Here is a 16,757-nt window from a genome sequence, read left to right on the forward strand (position 1 = left end):
CCACGCAAACCGCTCAGATACCCACCAAAATATCTCAAATATCCACGCAAACCCCCCAAATACCCACTCAAATATCCCAAATATCCACACAAACCCCTCAGATACCCACTCAAATATCCCAAATATCCACGCAAACCCCCCAAACAACCACCCAAATATCCCAAATATCCACGCAAACCGCTCAGATACCCACCCAAATATCCCAAATATCCACGCAAACCCCCCAAACACCCACCCAAATATCCCAAATGTCCACGCAAGCCCCACAAATACCCACCCAAATATCCCAAATGTCCACGCAAACCCCCCAAATACCCACCCAACTACCCAAATATCCACGCAAGCCCCACAAATACCCACCCAAATATCCCAAATATCCACGCAAACCCCCCAAACACCCACCCAAATATCCACGCAAATCCCCCAAATACCCATCCAAATACCCAAATATCCACGCAAACCGCTCAGATACCCACCCAAATACCCAAATATCCACGCAAGCCCCACAAATACCCACCCAAATACCCAAATATCCACGCAAACCGCTCAGATACCCACCCAAATACCCAAATATCCACGCAAGCCCCACAAATACCCACCCAAATATCCCAAATATCCACGCAAACCGCTCAGATACCCACCCAAATATCCACGCAAATTCCCCAAATACCCACTCAAATACCCAAATATCCACACAAACCCCTCAGATACCCGCCCAAATGTCCCAAATATCCACACAAACCCCTCAGATACCCACCCAAATATCCCAAATATCCATGCAAACCGCTCAGATACCCACCCAAATACCCAAATATCCATGCAAGCCCCACAAATACCCACCCAAATATCCCAAATGTCCACGCAAACCGCTCAGATACCCACCCAAATACCCAAATATCCACGCAAACCCCCCAAACACCCACCCAAATATCCCAAATGTCCACGCAAACCCCTCAGATACCCACCCAAATATCCCAAATGTCCACACAAACCCCTCAGATACCCACCCAAATACCCAAATATCCACGCAAACCCCCCAAATACCCACTCAAATACCCAAATATCCACGCAAGCCCCCCGAACACCCCCCCGAATATCCCAAATATCCGGGCAGATCTCTCGTCTGAGGGTGCATCCCATCCCTGCGCACCACGTCCCCCTCCAGCCCCGCCAATGTCCCGCGGGGAGCCGGGATGTGGCCCCGGGCAGGACGAGGACGTTTGCCCACGAGCTCAGCCCGAGCCCCCGGCCCGGCGCCCGCCAGAGCCGCTCCCCACGGAGGGGCCGAGCGCTGCGACAGGTTCCCGTGCCGAGTGTCCCCTGGCCAAGGTGGCACCGCCGGCATCCCCGCAGGGCCCCCTTCCCACCCTCCCGCTCGGGGATTTTGGGGTTCCCCGTGGGGACGCGCGCGTGGCGGCCCCGGTGTGGCACGCACGCGGGGGTGTCACTCGCGCACAGATGTCACACGGACCCCCCCCCCCCCCCGCCACCCCGGGCCATTGTCCCGCCCGTGCCAGGAGCCGCCGGCACCGATCGCCGCCGCCGCGGCGTCCCGGAGCTGCGCGGGGCGGCGAGGAGCGAGCCCGGCGTCTCCCCGTGCGTCCGTCCCGGTGTCGCGCACCGGGAGAGCTCCGGGGAGCGCCCCGAACGCTCCGAACACCGGGACTCCCTTGACCTCCCCCCCGGAGCACCCGGACCCCCAGAACCCCGGGATTGCCGCGACCGGAAAGCTCCGGAGCCCGGGACCACCTCGGACACCGGGAACACCGGGAACCCCCCCCACAAAACTCCAGCGCACCGAGAACGCCCCGGGGACCCCTCGGAAGACTCCGGACCCCGGGATCCCCCACGACCCCCGGGAGCGCCGGGACCCTCCAGAAACCTCTGGACGCCGGTGCCCCTCGGACCCTCGGAACCCCCCGGGACCCCGGGACCCCCGGGACCCCCGGCCATGTTCCGGCGGGACGAGCGGAGCCGCGCCACGGTGGCGCGGGGGTCAGCGCTGGACATGGAATTGCGCCGGGGCTGCTGCCGCCCCCCGGCCCCGGCCGCGCAGGTACGGGAGCACCGGGAGCAGCGGGAGCAGCCCGGGCACCGGGCACGAAGCCACGGGGGCGGTCACGGCCGCTCCCTGCCCCCCGGGCCCCCCCGGCCCGTCCCGTCCCGTCCCGTCCCGCTGCCCCGGCCCAGCCGGGAATTCCGGTGGGATCCGGCACAGCGGGAAGCGCCCGCGCCCCCGGCGCCCCGCGGGGAGGGGGGGGACTGGGAGGGACTGGGAGGGACTGGGAGGGACTGGGAAGGACTGGGAGGGACTGGGGGTCGGGGAGGGGACAGGAGGGTTGGGGCGTCCCGCGCGTGGCGGTGGCACAGCGGGCATTTCGGGGGTCCCGGCTCACGCCAAACCCGCTGCGCCTGGGGGGGCTCAGTGCGTGTGGGTGGGGTCCTGGCATCTTTATGGGGGTCCCAGTGCCCCGCTGAGGGGGGGTTTGGTGCCGCTGAGGGGTCCTGGTGTACCGGGGGGGGTCCCAGTTCATCCGCTACACCCACGCTCGGGGGGCCCCGGTGCATACTGGGGGGTCTCAGTGAATTTTGGGGGGGTTCGGTGCATCCTGGGGTGGATCTGGCGCGTTTCGAGGGCTCCTGGGGCACCTGGGGGGGTCGCGGCGGTGCATAAGGGGGGTGGGGGTCCCCGTCTTTCAACACCCAGCTGCACTTGGCCGGTCCGGATTCACTCGGGGGGGCTCCCGGTTCTCTCGGGGGTGTCTGGACGCACTCTGAGGGGTCTCGCCGCGCTTGGGGGATCGTCCCGGGGCATTCGAGGGCATCCCGGCGCTCTTTGGGGAGGTCCCGGTGCATCCCGAGGAGTCTCGGTTCACTCGGGGGGGGGGGGGGGGTTGGTTCCCCCCGGGGGTTCCCAGTCCCCCGGTACCAGCTCCCCACGGGGGCTCCGGTTCGGTCGGGGCGGTCCCGGTGCCGCCGGGGGTGTCGCCGCCCCCCCTTGCACCGCGGTTTTCCCCCCCAGCAGGGGGCGCCCCCCGCCCATTCCCGGTGTCCCGGAGCCCCGCGGGGGGGGGGGGGCGGGGGGGACACGGAGGCGGCTCCTGGGAGAAGGGAGGGGGGGACACGGGGAATGGGGGACACGGGGCGGGACGTGGGGCGGGGGCGGCCGCCGCTTCCTGTGCGCGATCGCGGCGGAGCGGGAGCGGCCGGAGGTACCGGAACGGGGGGGCAGCGCTGCACGCGGGGTGGGGGGCGCGGGGGGTGTGTGCGGAGAAGGGGTCCCGGTGTCCGTCCCCACCGGGACTCTGTTCCCCGCCTCCCCCGCACGGGACCCCGTCTGCTCCTCCCACGCCTCCCCCACCCCCTCCTCCAGTGCCGTTCCCGGAGCCCCGTTCCGCACCCCCGGCTCACGGTGTCCCCCCCTCCCCGCGCCCCTTTTCCCGTCCCCGGCACCCCCAGGCTCTGCACCCCGACCCTGGCACCCCTCGTCCCGCCCCCGCACCGCGAGCCTTGCACCCCGTCCTCTGCCTGCCCCCCCTCCCCTGCGCCCCAAACCCTGCACCCCCTCTTGTCCCCAGCACCCCAAACCCTGGAACCGCTTCCTCTGCACCCCCTCCCCGCCCCCCCCAGCTGGTGTCCCCTCCCCCGCACCCCTTATCCCCTCGCTGCACCCCAAACCCTGCGCCCCATCTATTCCCCCGCACCCTCTGCTGTCCCCCAAACCCCTCCCTTGCCCCCAAAACCTTGCCCCCCTTTTCCCATCCCCACGCTCCATCTTGTCTCCTGCACCCCATTTCCTCCACCTCTCCTCTTGTGCCCTGCACCCCGTGTCCTGCGCCCCAATCCCTGCATTCCCTCCCTGCCCCTAATCCTCCCCCTGCACCCCAAACCCTGCGCCCCAATCCCTGCATTCCCTCCCTGTTCCTAACCCTCCCCCTGCACCCCGTGCCCTGCACCCCAATCCCTGCATTCCCTCCCTGCCCCTAATCCTCCCCTTGCACCCCAAACCCTGCACCCCAATCCCTGCATTCCCTCCCTGCCCCTAATCCTCCCCTTGCACCCCAAACCCTGCGCCCCAATCCCTGCATTCCCTCCCTGCCCCTAACCCTCCCCCTGCACCCCAAACCCTGCGCCCCAATCCCTGCATTCCCTCCCTGCCCCTAACCCTCCCCCTGCACCCCAAACCCTGCGCCCCAATCCCTGCATTCCCTCCCTGCCCCTAATCCTCCCCCTGCACCCCAAACCCTGCGCCCCAAACCCTGCACCCCATTCTGCCGTCCCTGCACCCCTCATCCCATCCCAAGCACCCCCCACCCCCATCCTGTCCCCCCACCTTGTCCCCTGCGCCCCTTTCCCGCCCCCTCGTCCCCAAACCCTGCCCCCCATCTCTTCCCTCGCCCGCCCCCCATCCCCCCTCTCCCCTCACCCCCAAGTCTTCCCCCTCTTGCCCCCCAAATTCCCCCACCCCTCCCTGCCCCCCAAACCCATCCCCACCCCCCCTCCCCGCCGCCCCCGCTGCCCTTTCCCGCACAGTCCCCCCCTTGTTCCCTGCGAGGGGGCGGCGAGCAACGTGGACGCCCCCCCCCAAATTCCAGGGAGGGGCCCCAAGCACCCCCCAAATTCCATCCAAAGCCCGTTTTCTCCCCGCAGCCACCTCGCTAGACAGTGGGGGGGTGGCCCCCGCTACACCCCAGCGCTGGATGCGGCGGGACCCCCCTTGGGGGGCTTTGGGGGAACCCCCCCAAAATAGCTGGGGGGGTCCCGGGGGTCCCGATGGAGGTGGGGGGGGGGCCGCCGGCTGCGGATCCTGGAGGATCTCAACATGCTCTACATCCGCCAGATCGCCGCCAGCATCCAGGTGGGAATTTTTGGGGGGATCCCCCCCCCTCCTTAAATCCAAATCCGGGATCCCCCGAGACCCCCCGGAGCCCGGGGAACCCGGGGAACCCGGGCTCCGGGGGCTCCGGGGGCTCCGGGGGGTCCCGGGGGTCCCGGGAAGATGGAATGGGCTCCTCATCCCAAAGGGATTCACCCCTTGAGGAGCCCCCCAAAACCGCGAGAGGGGCGATTTTGGGGGGGCTCCCGCTCCCCCTGTTTGCAGCGGGGGTTATTTATAGCTGATGACGTCACTGGAGGGGCGGGGGGGGGACAGGGGCGGGATCGGAACCGGGACCGGGATCGGGACCGGGATGGAGGAGCAGGAGGTACCGGGAAGGACTTGGGGGGGCTGAGGGTGGTCGTTGGGGGGGGGCGCGCGCTGGGAAATTTGGGGTTTTGGGGGGTGTTTGGTGAATCTGGGGGGGGTTTTGGGGTGCGCCGTGGATCTGTGGGGTGCAGGATGAGTTTGGGGTGGTGCGGGAAATCTGTGGGGCGCGGGATGGGTCTGTGGGGTGCGCGACGTGGTTTTGGGGTGCAGGATGGGTCTGTGGGGTGCGCGACATGGTTTTGGGGTGCAGGATGGATCTGTGGGGTGCGTGGTTCCCCTAGGGGGTGCTGGATGAGTTTGTGGGGTGCTTGCCCTGCCTTTGGGGTGCACAGCTCCCTGGTGGGGTGCACGATGGATCTGTGGGGCACGTGGTGCCCTTATGGGGTGCACGGTGTGTTTGTGGGGTGCACGGTTCCCCCGTGGGGTGCAGGAATCGTTTGTGGGGTGCCTGATAAACCTGTGGGGCGCACAACGGATCTGTGGGGTGCGTGGCTCAGCCGTGGGGTCCGCGATGTGATTGTGGGGTGCACGGTCTGGTTTTGGGGCTCACAGATTCCCCGCGGGGTGCACGATGTGTCCGTGGGATCTCTGATAAATCTGTGGGGTGCACGAGGCGTTTGTGGGGTGCCTGGTAAATCTATGGGGTGCACGATGTGTGGGTGCGGCTGGGACCCCCCAAACAATGCGGGACCCCCCCCCACCGAGTGTGTGTGTAGGGCTGGCACCACCTGGGCATGACCGGGACCCCCGGGGGGTGCCCGGCTCCCCAGTGCCCGGCCGGTGCCCCAGCCCCACATTTCCCCCAGACCCTCCCGAACCCCAAATGTGAGAGGAGCCGGAGCTGCTGCGGGTGCGGGAGGGGATTTGGGGACCCCCGACCCCCCCAATGTGCCCCGTTGCCAGGACCCCGAGCTGCAGTGGGTGCAGAGGGGATTTTGGGGTCCCCCTGACCCCCCCCAATTTGCCATTGCCTGGAGCCAGAGCTGCAGTGGGTGTGGGAGGGGATTTGGGGTCCCCCTTCGCCCCACAATGTGCCCCGTTCCCAGGAGCTGGAGCTGCAGTGGGCTCTGGAATTGGCACTGCAGGTTTGGGAGGGGATTTGGGGTGCCCCTGACCCCCCAAATGTGCCCCGTTCCCAGGAGCTGGAGCTGCAGCAGGCTCTGGAGCAGCCACTGCGGGTGCCGAGGGATTTTGGGATCCCCCTGACCCCCCAAAATGTGCCCCGTTGCCAGGACCCCAAGCTGCAGTGGGTGCAGGAGGGGTTTTGGGGTCCCCCTGACACCCCAATGCCCCGTTCCCAGGAGCCGGAGCTGCAGCAGGCCCTGCAGCGGGGCATTGTGGGTGTGACAGGGGTTTTGGGGTCCCCCTGACTCCCCAATGCCCCGTTCCCAGGAGCCGGAGCTGCAGCGGGCATTGTGGGTGTGACAGGGATTTTGGGGTCCCCCTGACCCCCAATGCCCCGTTCCCAGGAGCCGGAGCTGCAGCGGGCCCTGGAGCGGGTGCTGCGGGTGCAGGAGGGGTTTTGGGGTCCCCCCTGACCCCCCAATGCCCGTTCCCAGGAGCTGGAACTGCAGCGAGCATTGTGGGTGTGACAGGGGTTTTGGGGTCCCCCTGACACCCCAATGCCCCGTTCCCAGGAGCCAGAGCTGCAGCGGGCCCTGGAGCGGGCACTGCGGGTGTGACAGGGATTTTGGGGTCCCCCTGACCCCCACAATGTGCCCGTTCCCAGGAGCCGGAGCTGCAGTGGGCATTGTGGGTGTGACAGGGGTTTTGGGGTCCCCCTGACCCCCCAATGCCCCGTTCCCAGGAGCTGGAGCTGCAGCGGGTCCTGGAGCGGGCATTGTGGGTACGGGAGAGGTTTTGGGGTCCCCCTGACCCCCCCAATGCCCCGTTCCCAGGAGCCGGAGCTGCAGCGGGCCCTGGAGCGGGCACTGCGGGTGCAGGAGGGGTTTTGGGGTCCCCCTGACCCCCCAATGCCCCGTTCCCAGGAGCTGGAACTGCAGCGAGCATTGTGGGTGCAGGAGGGGTTTTGGGGTCCCCCTGACCCCCCAATGCCCCGTTCCCAGGAGCCGGAGCTGCAGCGGGCATTGTGGGTGTGGGAGAGGTTTTGGGGTCCCCCTGACCCCCCAATCCCCGTTCCCAGGAGCTGGAGCTGCAGCGGGCACTGTGGGTGTGACAGGGGTTTTGGGGTCCCCCTGACCCCCCAATCCCCGTTCCCAGGAGCCGGAGCTGCAGCGGGCCCTGGAGCGGGCGCTGCGGGTGCGGGAGGGGGCCCGGCGGCTGCTCCCCCGCCTGCAGCCGGCCCGAGCAGGCGCTGGAGACCACCAAGACCCTGGTGCTGTGCGATGCCAGGGTGGTCGCGGCCGGGGGGGAGCTGCAGCGGCGCCAGGAGGCCCGGCTGAGGGGGGCCCGGCGGTGAGGGACCCCGAAAATGGTGGCGGAGGGAATCGGGTACCCCAAGGGATGCCCAAAGGTGGGGAGGGCGCCCTATGGAGCACCCCAAAGTGGAGGGGGAATGGGGAGCCCCGCAGGGTGGTGAGAGGCACCCTAAAAGCCGGGGAGGGTCCCCGAAACTTAGGGAGGGGGTTTGAGGGTCCCGTGGGGGGTGAGGCGGTGAGGGACACCCCAAAACCTGGGGGGACGTCGGGCACGCTGCAGTGAGGGGAGCCCTAAAACCCAGGGGGATGGGATGAGGGACCCTGGGGGTCTGCAGCGCTGAGGGACACCCCAAAACCTGGGGGGACATGGGGCACACGGCAGTGAGGGACACCCCAAAACCCCCATGGGGGACACGGCAGTGAGGGACACCCCAAAACCCGGGGGTGGGATGAGAGACCCTTGTGGGGGGGGGGTCTGCGGCAGTGAGAGACACCCCAAAATTTGGGGGGGAACGAGGAAACCCAGAGGGGCGCACAGTGGGGGTGTGTTGGCAGGGGACGCCCCAAAGGTGGGGGGGGAGCACCCCAAAACCTGGGGGGAGCTTTGCTGAGCCCCTCCCGTCCCCCCCGCAGCCCCTCGGACGGGCCCGGGGCTGAGCGGGTGCCGTGCCGGGGCACCGTCTGCATCTCAGGTATGGGGGCGCTGGGGGGGTCCCGGGGCGCTCTGGGGAGGGGGAACCCCATCCCCTCTGCCTGCCCCCCCCTGCGGCACCTTCTGCATTTTTGGGGGGGGGGGGGGGCCTGGGGGTGTCTCAGGGGGGCTCACCCCGCTCCTGCCCTCCCTCCCCCACCCCCCCGCCGCCCCAGATCTGCGCATCCCGCTGATGTGGAAGGACACCGAGTACTTCAGGAACAAGGGGGGTGAGTGTTGGGGTGCCGGGGGTCCCCCGTTCCCCTGCGATGCCCTGTGTGACCCGCGCTGCCCCCCCCAGAGCTGCACCGCTGTGCCGTGTTCCTGCTGCTGCAGGTGGGGGCCGAGATCCACGACACCCCCACGGTGCTGGTGGACAGGACCCTCACCGACATCTGCTTCGAGGGCGCCGTGCTCTTGTGAGGGGGGGGCACGGGACCCCCGACACCCCCCAACCCCTTCCCCCGGCACCCCCTTTGGGACCCTGGCACCCCCATATCCCCCTATGGCACCCCGAGCCTCTCTGTGGGACCCCTGAGCACCCCAATGCGCCCCCACGGGACCCCTAATCCCTCCCATGGGACCCCAGACACCCCCACCCATTTCCCCGGGTGCCTGGCACCCCCTTTGGGACCCTGGCACCCCCCTTGACACCCCCATATCCCCCTATGGCACCCCGAGCCTCTCTGTGGGACCCCTGAGCACCCCGATGCGCCCCCACAGGACCCCTAATCCCTCCCATGGGACCCCAGACACCCCCACCCATTTCCCCGGGTGCCTGGCACCCCCTTTGGGACCCTGGCACCCCCCCTTGACACCCCCCATATCCCCCTATGGCACCCCGAGCCTCTCTGTGGGACCCCTGAGCACCCCAATGCGCCCCCACGGGACCCCTAATCCCTCCCATGGGACCCCAGACACCCCCACACCCCCCCAGGGCCACTGCCACCCCCCATGGGACCCCTGCCACCACCAGCCCCGCCTTGGGGACCCCTGAGCCACTCTATGGGGCCCCTGAGCACCCCAATATGCCCCCATGGCACCCCTGATCCCTCCCATGGGACCCCAGACACCCCCCACACCCTTCCCCGGGACCCTGACACCCCCCCAGGGACCCTGCACCCCCCATGGGACCCCTGCCACCACCAACCCCCCCCCTGGGGACCCCTGTCCTCTCCTGTCCCCATCCAGGGGACCTCGGACCCCATCTAGGGGGGACCCCTGGGCGGGACCCCTGCCCCACTCTGCCCCTTGCCGTGTCCCCGCAGCCCATGGGGTGGCCGTGGGGGTGTCCCCCCGGGGTGGCCGTGGGGGTGTGCCCCGGGGTGGCCGTGGGGGTGTCCCCCCCCGCGCTGGCACTGACCCCGCCGTGCCCCCCCCCAGCTCGGAGGCGGGCCCCGATTTCGAGCTGAAGGTGGAGCTGTACAGCGCGGGGCTGCCGGGCGGGGGGGCGCAGGGCAGCACCCCCAAAAAGCTGGCGACGCGTCTCAGCACCTCCCTGGGCCGCTCCTCGGGGCGCCGGGCACGGGCGGCCATGGAGGGGGGGCCCGGCAGCCCCCCGGGCACCGGCGGCACCGGGGCACTGCTGCTGCCCCCGCCCGGCGTGCCGTGAGTGCCCCCCGGTGTGGCATGTCCCGCTGTGTGCCACGTGTCCTCCCGCTGTGTGCCACGTGTCCCCCTGTGTGCCCCTGTGTGCCCCTGTGTGCCACATGTCCCCTGTGTGCCCCTGTGTGCCCCCTGTGCCCCCTGTGTGCCCCATGTCCCCCTGTGTGCCCCTGTGTGCCCTCTGTGTGCCCTATGTCCCCCTGTGTGCCCCATGTGCCCCCCTGTGTGCCCCCTGTGCCCCCCTGTGTGCCCCATGTCCCGCTGTGTGCCCCTGTGCCCCCCTGTGTGCCCCACGTGCCCCCTGTGTGCCCCATGTCCCCCTGTGTGCCCTATGTCCCTCTGTGCCCCCCTGTGCCCCCCTGTGTCCCCCTGTGCCCCCTGTGTGCCCCATGTGCCCCCCTGTGTGCCCCATGTCCCCCTGTGTGCCCCTGTGTCCCCCTGTGTGTCCCTGTGCCCCCCTGTGTGCCCCATGTCCCGCTGTGTGCCCCATGTCCCCCTGTGTGCTACGTGTCCCCCTGTGTGCCCTGTGTGCCCCCTGTGCCCCTCTGTGTGCCCCATGTCCCCCTGTGTGTCCCATGTCCCCCTGTGTGCCACATGTCCCCCTGTGTGCCCCATGTCCCCCTGTGTGCCCCCTGTGTCCCCCTGTGTGCCACATGTCCCCCTTGTGCCCCCAGACCCCTCCCACCCTCCCTGACCCCCCAAATCCCCCACGGTGCCCCCCTGGTCCCCGCTCCCCCGTTGTCCCCAGCTGTCCCTGCCCAGTTCCAGCTCCTGGCACACACCCCCTGTGCCTGCCCTGACCCCCCCTCGATGTCCCCTGACCCCCGATGTCCCCTGACCCCCCCCCCGATGTCCCCTGACCCCCAATGTCCCCTGACCCCCCCCCCGATGTCCCCTGACCACCAATGTCCCCCTGATCCCCAATGTCCCCTGACCCCCCGATGTCCCTGGCCCCCAGTGTCCCCTGACCCCCGGTGTCCCCTGACCCCAGAGTCCCCTGACCCCCCGATGTTCCCCTGACCCCCAGTGTCCCCTGACCCCGATGTCCCCTGACCCCCGGTGTCCCCTCACCCCCCGATGTCCCTTGACCCCCGGTGTCCCCTGTCCCCGATGTCCCCTGACCCCCCCAATGTCCCCCTGACCCCCGGTGTCCCCTCACCCCCCGATGTCCCCTGACCCCCGGTGTCCCCTGACCCCCAGTGTCCCCCTGACCCCCGGTGTCCCGTGTCCCGGGTGTCCCCAGGTGTCCCCGGTTCCAGCTGCTGGCGCACGCCGCGCTGTCCCTGGCGCAGGTGCACGATGGCTTCCGCACCCACGACCTCGTCATCGCCGCTGACGGTCAGTGGGACCCCAGAACACCCCGTGGCACCCCAGAACGCCCCCTGGCACCCTATAACACCCCGTAACAACCCCTAGCACCCCAAAACACCCCATGGCACCCCATAGTACCCTATAACACCCCGTGGCACCCTATAACACCCCATAACACCATGTAATACCCCGTAACACCCAGTAACATTCCAAACCACCCCATGGCACCCCGTAATACCCCCAAACATCCCATGGCACCCCGTAATACCCCATAACACCCCACAGTACCTGATAACACCCCCAAAACACCTCAGGGCACCACGTAACACCCCATAACACCCCATGGCACCCCACAACACCTTATAATGCCCCATACCACCCTATAACACCCCATGGCACCCCACAACACCTTATAACGCCCCATACCACCCTATAACACCCCATGGCACCCCACAACACCTTATAACGCCCCACACCACCCTATAACACCCCATGGCACCCCATGGCACCCCAAAACTCCCCAGAGCACCCCATGGCACCCCATAACTCGGGCAATGGGGCTGCCCCCATTTGCAGCATTTTGGGGTTAGTGTGGTACGGGGGTCCCCCAATGTCCCCGTGTCCCCCCAGAGCAAAGCCCCACTGCTGGGGGGTTTGGGGTCAGTGTCCCCCCAGAGCAGAGCCCCACTGCAGGGGGGTTTGGGGTCAGTGTCCCCCCCAGAGCAGAGCCCTGCAGGGGGGTTTGGGGTCAGTGTCCCCCGTGTGTGTCCCCCGTGTCCCCCCCAGAGCAGAGCCCCACTGCAGGGGGGTTTGGGGTCAGTGTCCCCCGTGTGTGTCCCCCGTGTCCCCCAGAGCAGAGCCCCACTGCAGGGGGGGTTTGGGGTCAGTGTCCCCCAGAGCAGAGCCCCACTGCAGGGGGGTTTGGGGTCAGTGTCCCCCCCGTGTCCCCCGTTGTCCCTCCAGAGCAGAGCCCCACTGCAGGGGGTTTTGGGGTCAGTGTCCCCCCAGAGCACAGCCCTGCAGGGGGGTTTGGGGTCAGTGTCCCCCCAGAGCAGAGCCCCACTGCAGGGGGGTTTGGGGTCAGTGTCCCCCGTGTGTGTCCCCCGTGTCCCCCCCGAGCAGATCCCCACTGCAGGGGGGTTTGGGGTCAGTGTCCCCCGTGTGTGTCCCCCGTGTCCCCCCAGAGCAGAGCCCCACTGCAGGGGGGTTTGGGGTCAGTGTCCCCCGTGTGTGTCCCCCGTGTCCCCCCCGAGCAGATCCCCACTGCAGGGGGGTTTGGGGTCAGTGTCCCCCGTGTGTGTCCCCCGTGTCCCCCCAGAGCAGATCCCCACTGCTGGGGGGTTTGGGGTCAGTGTCCCCCCAGAGCACAGCCCTGCAGGGGGGTTTGGGGTCAGTGTCCCCCGTGTGTGTCCCCCGTGTCCCCCCAGAGCAGATCCCCACTGCAGGGGGGTTTGGGGTCAGTGTCCCCCCCGTGTCCCCCGTGTCCCCCCAGAGCAGAGCCCCTGCTGGGTGCCCCTCTATGGCCGCATGTGCTGCCGCCTGGCGGCCAGGCCGAGCTGCATGGACGCCCCCGCGGCGACAGGGACACTGCGGCTGCAGGTGAGGGACACGGCGGTGGCACCGGGAACGGCGCCGGGAACGGCACCGGGAACGGCGCCGGGAACGGCACCGGGAACGGCACCGGCAGTGGGAGAGAGGCGGGAGATGGAGGGATGGGGTTCATTAACGCTGGCAGGATAAAGGGGGCACTGCAACTGCAGGTGAGGGAACGGGATTGAGAATGGGATATAGGGAAACGGGATATAGGGAAACGGGATGCAGAAATGGGATATAGGGAAACGGGGGATGGAGGGAAATGGGATAGAGAATGGGATATAGGGAAATGGGATATAGGATGGGATATAGGAAATGGGATAGAGAAATGGGATATAGGGAAATGGGATAGAGAAATGGGATAGAGGGAAATGGGATATAGGGAAATGGGATATAGGGAAACAGGATGGGGAAATGGGATATAGGGATGGGATAGAGGGAAATGGGATAGAGAATGGGATAGAGGGAAATGGGATATAGGGAAATGGGATATAGGGAAATGGGATATAGGGATGGGATAGGGGGAAATGGGATAGAGAAATGGGGATAGAGAGATGGGATAGGGGAATGGGATGTATTAACACCCCCCGGTGACAGGGCCAATGGAGCTGCAGGTGAGGGAATGGGATAGAGGGAATGGGAAAGAGGCGTGGGATAGAGGGATGGGCTGGATGACATCCCCGTGGGAACAGAGGCCCATGCAGCCTCAGGTGAAGGAGGATCGGGATATGGGATTGGATGTGAGGGTGGGGTGGGATGAGGGATGGGATTGGGGGTGAGAAAGGGATGGAAATGGAGACAGGGACAGGGATGGGGATAAGGGTGGGACAGGGACAAAGATGGGACCAGGACAGGACAGGGACAGGAATGGGGATGGGGATGGGGATGGGGATGGGGATGGGGATGGGGATGAGGACAAGGATGGGACAGGGACAGGAATGGGGACAGAGATGGGGATGGGAACAGGCACAGGGTGAAGCACAGGGACAGTGATGGGGATGGACAGGGATGGAGATGGGGACACAGATAAGGGGGGATGGGTGGAGAAATGGGGACAAGGACAAGGATGAGAACGGGGGACAGGGACGGGGACAAAGAAGGGCATGGGATGTGGTCAGGCAGAGGAATGGGATGGGGACAGTGACACGGATGGGAACATGAATGGGGCGGGGACAGAGATGGGAAGGGACAACAGGGACGAGGGGTGGGAATGGGCTGGGATGAGAACGGGGACAGAGCTGGGAATGGGGACAGGGATGGGGGCAGGAGGGGTGGTGGCACACACCCACCAGTGGGTCTGGACTGGTGTGGGGGGGGAGCTGGCTGTGTGGGTGCAGAAATGGGGGGGACACGCTGGTGCTGTGGTGTCACCCGCGGGTGCTCACGGCTCCGGGGGTCTCGGGGACAGGCTCCGGGGGCCGAGGGGCCGAGCGGGGCCCCCCTGTTCTGCGTCCTGCGGGGCCCTGGGCTGCTCTGCTACGGCAGCGCCGGCGAGGCCGAGGCAGGGCAGGAGCCCACCCTCACCATCGCTGTCACCAAGGTACGGGGACACGGGGGACACAGGGTCGGGGGGGCACGGGGAGTGTGGGGGGACTGTGGGGTTGTGGGGGTCAGGGGGGATGGAGGGCACATGGGGCCGTGGTGGGTGCAAGGGAGAAAGGGGGAGAGTGGGGGACTTGGGGTGGTTCGAGGTTATGGGGTGTTCTGGGGTCTATGGGGAGCTCTGGGGGCTATGGGTGTTTGGGGTCTAGGGGGCTGTGGGTCTCTGGGGAGCTCTGGGGTCTATGGGGTGTTTTGGGGTCTCTGGGGAGCTCTGGGGTCTATGGGGGTGTTTGGGGTCTATGGGGTGTTTGGGGTGCTTGGGGAGCTCTGGGGTCTATGGGGTGCTTGGGGTCTCTGGGGGCTGTGGGGTCTCTGGGGAGCTCTGGGGTCTATGGGGTTTTTGGGGTCTCTGGGGGCTGTGGGGTCCTCTGGGGAGCTCTGGGGTCTATGGGGTGCTTGGGGTCTCTGGGGGCTGTGGGGCTGGGGGCTCCAAGCCCTGCCGGTGCCGCAGGACACGCGGGTGCGCGCGGTGGAGGCCGGGGGCTGCGGGCAGCCCCCCGGGGTGGCCGTCACCAACCGGCTGGGCGGGGAGGAGGTGACACACGCGCTGGTGGCCGAGAGCGCGGCCGAGGCCCAGCGCTGGCTCCAAGCCTTCGGGCAGCACCTCTACGACTTGGGTGAGCCGGGACCCCCGGGACCCCCACCAAGACCTGTGGGAATCCCCATCGTCCCTGCGGGACCCTCCGTGCTGCTGGGACCCTGTCCCAGTGGGATCCCCGTTGTTAAAGGACCCCAAACCTAGTGGGACCCCCTCGTCCCTGTGGGACCCCCAGCCTGGCAGGACCCCAGACCATGCCTGTGGGACCCCTCCCTGCGGAGCCCCATCACCCCAGGACCCCCAACCCAGTGGACCCCAGAGCAATGGGGACAAGGACAAGGATGAGAACAGGACAGGAACGGGGACAAAGATGGGCATGGGATGGGGGACAGTGACATGGATGGGGCGGGACAGAGACGGGAAGGGACAAGAGCAGGTCCCCCTGGGGGACCCCCACCCCAGACCATCCCTGTGAGACCCATCCCTGTGGGACCCCCCTCACCCCAGGACCCCCAACCCAGTGAGACCCCAGTCCTGAGAGCACCCCCACTCCCAGGGTGAGACCCCCATCCCAGGCTGACCCCCATCCAAGGGGACCTTGTCCCCCTGCCGTCCCCATCCCGGGAGCACCCGGATCCCGGGGGCCTCTGTGCCACGGCCCCCGTTGTCCCCGTTCCCACAGCCCAGTGGAAGCAGTGCTGTGTGAGGAGCTGATGCGGATCGAGGAGCCCCCCCCGCGCCGCCCCCCGGCCCCGCTGCCCCCCCAGGGCTCTCTCTACCACCAGACGGGTGAGTGGGGCTTGGGGGGGCCGGGGGGGGGCGCGGTCTGGGGGGGCTCTGCTCTGTCTCCCCCTCTCTGCTCTCTGCTCGCTCCCTAACGCTGCTCTTCTCGCTGTCCCCCCTCTCTCTCTGTGCCCCCCTCCCCGCTCTGTCCCCCCCGTTTCTTTCCCCCCGGCCCTGCCGCTCTGCCACCCCCCTACCCGCGCCCCCCCCCCAGCCCCGCCGGGCCCCCCCGGGGCCCCCCCGGGCGAGGGGCTCCTGCTGCAGGAGAATGTCTCAGCCGAGATCCGCGCGCTGCTCAGCTCCTACTACAGCGACAGGTGACGAGGGGGACGCGGGGGGACCCCCCACAGCCCCCCCCCACTGCCGCGGCACCCCCAGGATGGCCGTGGGGACTGGGGGGGGTGGGGGGGGGGGCAGTGAAGGGACCCCCAAACCCCCCCACAGTCTGTGAGGGGAACCCACGGGGGGGGCCGGGGGGTTCTGGGGGGGGGGGTCTTTCACAGCCCCCACCCCACGGTGCAGCAGCCGGGGGTCTGGGGATTGGGGGGGGGGGGGGTTCTGGGGCTGCCCCTGCCCCCCCCCCCCCCCGGTGACCCCCCCTTTTCCCCCCAGCTATTGACCCCTCGGATGACATCGCGGCAGTGACCGACATCCTGGCGCGGCACGGGGGGGCTCCCCGCGCTCCGGGGCCCCCCCCGTGGCTGTCGCTGTTCGAGGGGCCCCCCCTGCGCAGCCCCAGCCCCCCCCGGCGGGGCCGCCCCCGAACCCTGTCCCTGGACGCCCGGCTCAGCACCCTGAAAGGCCGGGGGGGCCCCCCAAAGCACCCCCACTCCAGCTCCTCCAGCAGCGGCAGCAGCAGCCCAGGGCCCCCCCAGCGCGACCCCCCCAGAGCCCTCCAGTCCAGGGTCTGACCCCCAGCCCTTGGGGGGGGGTGGGGGGGATGGACCCCCGCCCCCCCAGGGGGTTTAGGGGGGCTGGGGGGTCCCCGCTTCTGTTTTTGGGGAGAAACTGGAATTTCTGCCCTCCCCATGCTGGGGGGGCTCAGGGCTA

General features: G+C 68.0%; 1 protein-coding gene across 1 annotated transcript; it reads left to right on the forward strand.

Annotated features, from left to right (window-relative positions):
* The first annotated feature begins 1,915 nt into the window (after positions 1 to 1,915).
* RTKN (rhotekin) lies at positions 1,916 to 16,028 on the forward strand. Its single transcript, XM_068189128.1, is given in 14 exon segments — positions 1,916 to 2,056; positions 7,427 to 7,492; positions 7,494 to 7,621; positions 8,218 to 8,276; positions 8,452 to 8,505; positions 8,577 to 8,694; positions 9,659 to 9,883; positions 11,124 to 11,218; positions 12,684 to 12,790; positions 14,193 to 14,324; positions 14,838 to 15,003; positions 15,607 to 15,623; positions 15,626 to 15,713; positions 15,922 to 16,028. Coding segments are annotated over 14 exon segments (1,467 nt in total). The 5' UTR covers positions 1,916 to 1,951.
* Positions 16,029 to 16,757: the final 729 nt, after the last annotated feature.

Source organism: Anomalospiza imberbis, chromosome 4 (assembly GCF_031753505.1).
Source record: "Anomalospiza imberbis isolate Cuckoo-Finch-1a 21T00152 chromosome 4, ASM3175350v1, whole genome shotgun sequence".
Classification (NCBI taxonomy): Eukaryota; Metazoa; Chordata; class Aves; order Passeriformes; family Viduidae; genus Anomalospiza; species Anomalospiza imberbis.